Here is a 6,963-nt window from a genome sequence, read left to right on the forward strand (position 1 = left end):
AGGTGCCAGAGGGGGGTTGGCATGCACCCGGTGGTGAGCTGCGGATGGCGATAGCTACCTGCTGGGTGTCCACGCAGAGATATTCAGAGGGAGAGAGAGAAAGGGAGAACGAGGTAGAAAGGAATTGGGGAAGAATGTGTCTGACAGAGGAGAGTATGGAAAGGGGCAGTAATTAGGGAGAGAGGACTGAGTGGTAAATGGGGGATGATGAGGCTGAAAGAGTTAGAGAGAGGCTTAAATGTCTGTGGAGATCCTTCCATGGCCTATATGGAAGCTGGGTTATAGGGGTGGAGCTGGGCTATAGGGGTGGGGTATAAGGGTGGAACTGGGGTCATATGGGTGGAGCTGGGTGGAGCTGGGCTATAGGGGTGAAGTATAAGGGTGAAACTTGGGTCATATGGGTAGAGCTGAGGTTATAATGGTGGAACTGAGGTCATATGGGTGGAGATGGGCTATAGGGGTGGGGTATAAGGGTGGAACTGGGGTCATGTGGGTGGAGCTGGGGTTATAATGGTGGAACTGGTGTTATATGGGTGGAGTTGGGGTTATAATGGTGGAGCTGGGGTTATAGGGGTGGAGCTGGGCTATAGGGGTGGGGTATAAGGGTGGAACTGGGGTCATATGGGTGGAGCTGGGTGGAGCTGGGCTATAGGGGTGAAGTATAAGGGTGAAACTTGGGTCATATGGGTAGAGCTGAGGTTATAATGGTGGAACTGAGGTCATATGGGTGGAGATGGGCTATAGGGGTGGGGTATAAGGGTGGAACTGGGGTCATGTGGGTGGAGCTGGGGTTATAATGGTGGAACTGGTGTTATATGGGTGGAGTTGGGGTTATAATGGTGGAGCTGGGGTTATAGGGGTGGAGCTGGGGTTATAATGGTGGAGCTGGGGTTATAATGGTGGAGCTGGGGTTATAATGGTGGAGCTGGGGTTATAATGGTGGAGCTGGGGTTATAGGGGGGAGCTGGGGTTATAGGGGTGGGTGTAGTTAGGACTAGAGTTAGGGCTGAGGGTATAGTTAGAACTAGAGTTAGGGCTGAGGGTATAGTTAGAACTAGAGGTAGGGCTGAGGGTATAGTTAGAACTAGAGTTAGGGCTGAGGGTATAGTTAAAACTAGAGTTAGGGCTGATGGTATAGTTAGAACTAGAGTTAGGGCTGAGGGTATAGTTAGGACTAGAGTTAGGGCTGAGGGTATAGTTAGAACTAGAGCTAGGGCTGATGGTATAGTTAGGACTAGAGTTAGGGCTGAGGGTATAGTTAGAACTAGAGTTAGGGCTGAGGGTATAGTTAGAACTAGAGTTAGGGCTGATGGTATAGTTAGGACTAGAGTTAGGGCTGAGGGTATAGTTAGGACTAGAGTTAGGGCTGAGGGTATAGTTAGAACTAGAGCTAGGGCTGATGGTATAGTTAGATCTAGAGCTAGGGCTGATGGTATAGTTAGGACTAGAGTTGGGGCTGAGGGTATAGTTAGAACTAGAGTTAGGGCTGAGGGTATAGTTAGAACTAGAGTTAGGGCTGATGGTATAGTTCGGACTAGATAATGGGGCTGATGGTATAGTTAGGACTAGAGTTAGGGCTGATGGTATAGTTAAAACTAGAGTTAGGGCTGATGGTATAGTTAGAACTAGAGCTAGGGCTGATGGTATAGTTAGAACTAGAGCTAGGGCTGATGGTATAGTTAGGACTAGAGTTAGGGCTGATGGTATAGTTAGAACTAGAGCTAGGGCTGATGGTATAGTTAGGACTAGAGTTAGGGCTGATGGTATAGATAGAACTAGAGTTAGGGCTGATGGTATAGTTAGAACTAGAGCTAGGGCGGATGGTATAGTTAGAACTAGAGTTAGGGCTGATGGTATTGTTCGGACTAGATAATGGGGCTGATGGTATAGTTAGGACTAGAGTTAGGGCTGATGGTATAGTTAGATCTAGAGCTAGGGCTGATGGTATAGTTAGGACTAGAGTTGGGGCTGAGGGTATAGTTAGAACTAGAGTTAGGGCTGAGGGTATAGTTAAAACTAGAGTTAGGGCTGATGGTATAGTTAGAACTAGAGCTAGGGCTGATGGTATAGTTAGAACTAGAGCTAGGGCTGATGGTATAGTTAGGACTAGAGTTAGGGCTGATGGTATAGTTAGAACTAGAGCTAGGGCTGATGGTATAGTTAGGACTAGAGTTAGGGCTGATGGTATAGTTAGAACTAGAGCTAGGGCTGATGGTATAGTTAGGACTAGAGTTAGGGCTGATGGTATAGTTAGAACTAGAGCTAGGGCGGATGGTATAGTTAGGGCTGATGGTATAGTTAGAACTAGAGCTAGGGCTGATGGTATAGTTAGAACTAGAGCTAGGGCTGATGGTATAGTTAGGACTAGAGTTAGGGCTGATGGTATAGTTAGAACTAGAGCTAGGGCTGATGGTATAGTTAGGACTAGAGTTAGGGCTGATGGTATAGTTAGAACTAGAGCTAGGGCTGATGGTATAGTTAGAATTAGAGCTAGGGCTGATGGTATAGTTAGAACTAGAGTTAGGGCTGATGGTATAGTTAGAACTAGAGCTAGGGCTGATGGTATAGTTAGGACTAGAGTTAGGGCTGATGGTATAGTTAGAACTAGAGCTAGGGCTGATGGTATAGTTAGGACTAGAGTTAGGGCTGATGGTGGAGTTAGAACTAGAGCTAGGGCTGATGGTATAGTTAGGACTAGAGTTAGGGCTGATGGTATAGTTAGAACTAGAGCTAGGGCTGATGGTATAATCAGGACTAGAGTTAGGGCTAGAGCTAGGGCTGAGGGTATAGTTAGGACTAGAGTTAGGGCTGAGGGTATAGTTAGGACTAGAGTTAGGGCTGATGGTATAGTTAGGACTAGAGCTAGGGCTGAGGGTATAGTTAGGACTAGAGTTAGGGCTGATGGTATAGTTAGAACTAGAGTTAGGGCTGATGGTATAGTTAGAACTAGAGCTAGGGCTGATGGTATAGTTAGAACTAGAGCTAGGGCTGATGGTATAGTTAGGACTAGAGCTGGGACTTAGGCTGGCGTGGAAGTAGAATATGGCCTCTGTCAATTGCATACTCCTCTCTCATCACCTCCTTCTCAAAAGGGAACCTCTGGCTTTCTCATCCAATGGAAGAAGGAGGTGAGTAGAGATGACGTGGGGAGTATGAAATTATTTAAAAAAGGCTCTTGAGAGAGAAGAGTTGATTCTGTGTTACCTCGCTCGCTCTCTCCTGTCCCCTCTGCAATGGCAGCTGCTCCTAACAGGTGTGTGGCTACCTCCAGGCAGATGGTCAGAGAAATGAGGTAGTTGGCAGGTTACTTCACACAGCCCCCCACACACACACACACACACACACACACACACACACTGAGCAACAGAACATAAGTGAGAGGGGGGAGGTTGGCGAGGTAGAGGAAGAGATGGTGAAGTAATGGAGGACTAAAGATAGAAACAGAGAAATAGAAAATGAAAGAAAGATCCATTGTTGCATAATTGTTTGAATCTCCCAAGTGGTATTGCATTAAGGTACACTACACGGCCAGAAGTATGTGGACACCCCTTCAGATTAGTGGATTCGGCTATTTCAGCCACACCTGTTACTGACAGGTGCATAAAATCGAGCACACAACCATGCGATCTCCAAACATTGGCGTAGAATGTGTTAGACTGAAGAGCTCAGTGACTTTCAACGTAGCACCGTCATAGGATGCCACCTTTCCAAGTCAGTTAAGGGCTGTTATTGTGAAGTGAAAACACTCAGCTCGCGAAGTGGTAGGCCACACAAGCTCGCAGAATTGGACTGCCGAGTGCTGTAACACGTAGCGCATAAAAATTGTCTGTCCTCGGTTGCAACACTCACTGCCGAGTTCCAAACTGCCTCTGGAAGCAACGTCAGCATAAGAACTCTTTGTCGGGAGCTTCATCAATTGGGTTCCCATGCCCGAGGAGGAATAATGGTCTGGGGCTGTTTTTCATGGTTCGGACTAGGCCTCTTAGTTCCATTGAAGGGACATCTTAACGCTACAGCATACAATGACATTCTAGACAATTCTGTGATTCCAAATTTGTGGCAACAGTTTGGGGAAGGCCCAACATCAGTGCCTGACCTCACTAATGCTCTTGTGGCTGAATGAAAGCAAGTCCCCGCAGCAACGTTCCAACATCTAGTGGAAAGCCTTCCCAGAAGAGTGGAGGCTGTTATAGCAGCAAAAGGGGACCAACTCCATATAAATGCCAATGATTTTGGAATGAGATATTTGACAAGCAGGTGTCCACATACTTTTGGCCATGTAGTGTAAAGCTACTCTCAACAATATCCCCCTGGAACATAACCTCTCATTTCTCAGCTAAAAATCATCATATTCTCACAACCCAGAACAATGAATTTGCTTCCAACCTGGATTTCTCTATATGCTGTGTATTATACCAGACTAGCGTACAATTCAAACCTTGCTTGCGGATGTCAGATGATATCCAGGCTGGTCCTATCCATGATTTTCCATAGAGGAGGAAAAGCAGGGAGTATGGCCCAGTGATGTGTACCTGCTTCGACAGCCCTGTACTGGAGGTTAGCTTGAATGATGTGTGTGTGTGTGTGTGTGTGTGGACCATATAAAAATGCTGCAGGCATTGGCATTGGGTATGCTGGGTTGTGGGGCCCTGTGACAGTGCACACACACACTCATAAACCCATTGCCCCCTCCCCATACACACACTGGGCACATCTGGGGCACGTGAGCTGACATCTGCCAGGGCCTCACCCGTAGGGGAATCCGGAATACTAATGACCTATCTCTGTGCCCGTCTCTGCTCCACTGCTTTACAAATGAGAGAGAGCGAGAACTGCCAACAGTATTAAAAAATAGATTTTCTTTTTAAGAAAACACTTTCCTTTAATGAGTCATAAAAATGTTTTGAAAGTACTTACATGGAAGGAGGCAGCAGGAAATGGTTCAAAATTCGTTTGTGTGGCTTTTAGAAAGTAAGTATTTCCCTTGTAATCATTCCTGAACCATTCATCCATGAAGGTCATTCCTAATGACATATCGTCGTTGTGGTTGTTTCTACAGGTCCTGATAGAGGGGGGCTTTGGAGAAATCACCACAGAGATAGCCGAGGCCCATGAGTTCTACTATGCTGAGGACTACCACCAGCAGTACCTCAGCAAGAACCCCCATGGATACTGTGGCCTCAGCGGCACTGGAGTCTCCTGTCCAATAGGACTCAAGAAATAACCACCTCTGTCCAATAGGGAATGACCACCAACCTATCCGATTGGCTAGTTTTGTTTGACAAGTCTAGTTTCTATTAATTGAAATGGAAGTTGCCTTCATTCCGATGCAGTAATGAAGTTCATATCTGAGTTTTATTTCAAATGCTTTGGTAATCAATCACTACAAACGTAAATGAAAGCACATTGTCTTGTTTCAATCAAATCACCCCCAGTGTGTACCCCAGTATGTACCAATATGTACCCCCAGTATATACCAATATGTACCCCTGTATGTACCCCAGCATATGTACCGGTATGTACCCCGGTATGTACCAGTATGTACACCTGTATATACACCAGTATGTACCGGTATGTACCCCAATATGTACCCCATTATGTACTGGTATGTACCCCATCATGTACCCATATGTACCACAATATGTACCAACCAGTATGTACATCAGATTGAACTCTATGGGGTGTTGGTGGATTAAATGATTAAAATGCTTGTTGATGTTTGGCTGGTTCCTTTGTGTGGTGATTGGCTGCTTCCTTTGTGTGGTGATTGGCTGGTTCCTTTGTGTGGTGATTGGCTGGTTCCTTTGTCGAGTGTTTGGCTGGTTCCTTTGTGTGGTGATTGGCTGGTTCCTTTGTGGAGTTTTGGGCTGGTTCCTTTGTGTGGGGATTGTCTGGTTCCTTTGTATGGTGATTGGCTGGTTCCTTTGTGTGGGGATTGGCTGGTTCCTTTGTGTGGTGATTGGCTGGTTCCTTTGTGGAGTGTTTGGCTGGTTCCTTTGTGGGATGTTTGACTGGTTCCTTTGTGGGATGTTTGACTGGTTCCTTTGTGGGATGTTTGACTGGTTCCTTTGTGGGATGTTTGACTGGTTCCTTTGTGGGATGTTTGACTGGTTCCTTTGTGGGATGTTTGACTGGTTCCTTTGTGGGGTGTTTGTTTGGTTCCTTTGTGGGATGTTTGACTGGTTCCTTTGTGGGATGTTTGACCGGTTCCTTTGTGGGGTGTTTGACCGGTTCCTTTGTGGAGTGTTTGGCTGGTTCCTTTGTGGGATGTTTGACCGGTTCCTTTGTGGGGTGTTTGACCGGTTCCTTTGTGGGATGTTTGACTGGTTCCTTTGTGGGATGTTTGACTGGTTCCTTTGTGGAGTGTTTGACTGGTTCCTTTGTGGGATGTTTGACTGGTTCCTTTGTGGGATGTTTGACTGGTTCCTTTGTGGGATGTTTGACTGGTTCCTTTGTGGGATGTTTGACTGGTTCCTTTGTGGGATGTTTGACTGGTTCCTTTGTGGGGTGTTTGGCTGGTTCCTTTGTGGGATGTTTGACTGGTTCCTTTGTGGGATGTTTGACCGGTTCCTTTGTGGGGTGTTTGACCGGTTCCTTTGTGGGATGTTTGACCGGTTCCTTTGTGGGATGTTTGACCGGTTCCTTTGTGGGGTGTTTGACCGGTTCCTTTGTGGGATGTTTGACTGGTTCCTTTGTGGGATGTTTGACTGGTTCCTTTGTGGAGTGTTTGACTGGTTCCTTTGTGGGATGTTTGACTGGTTCCTTTGTGGGATGTTTGACTGGTTCCTTTGTGGGATGTTTGACTGGTTCCTTTGTGGAGTGTTTGGCTGGTTCCTTTGTGGGATGTTTGACTGGTTCCTTTGTGGGATGTTTGACTGGTTCCTTTGTGGAGTGTTTGACTGGTTCCTTTGTGGGATGTTTGACTGGTTCCTTTGTGGGGTGTTTGGCTGGGTCCTTTGTGGG

The 6,963-nt window shown here is 46.4% G+C and overlaps 1 protein-coding gene across 1 annotated transcript in view; it reads left to right on the plus strand.

Annotated features, from left to right (window-relative positions):
* Positions 1-5,710, plus strand: part of LOC139415167 (mitochondrial peptide methionine sulfoxide reductase-like) — a 106,853-nt gene extending 101,143 nt beyond the window's left edge. Inside the window, exon 6 of the mRNA XM_071163047.1 lies at positions 5,060-5,710. Within this exon, the coding sequence (XP_071019148.1) occupies positions 5,060-5,224 (165 nt within the window). The 3' untranslated portion in view covers positions 5,225-5,710. The remainder of the gene's footprint in view (positions 1-5,059) is intronic.
* Positions 5,711-6,963: the final 1,253 nt, after the last annotated feature.

Source organism: Oncorhynchus clarkii, chromosome 8 (genome assembly GCF_045791955.1).
Source record: "Oncorhynchus clarkii lewisi isolate Uvic-CL-2024 chromosome 8, UVic_Ocla_1.0, whole genome shotgun sequence".
Lineage (NCBI taxonomy): Eukaryota > Metazoa > Chordata > Actinopteri > Salmoniformes > Salmonidae > Oncorhynchus > Oncorhynchus clarkii.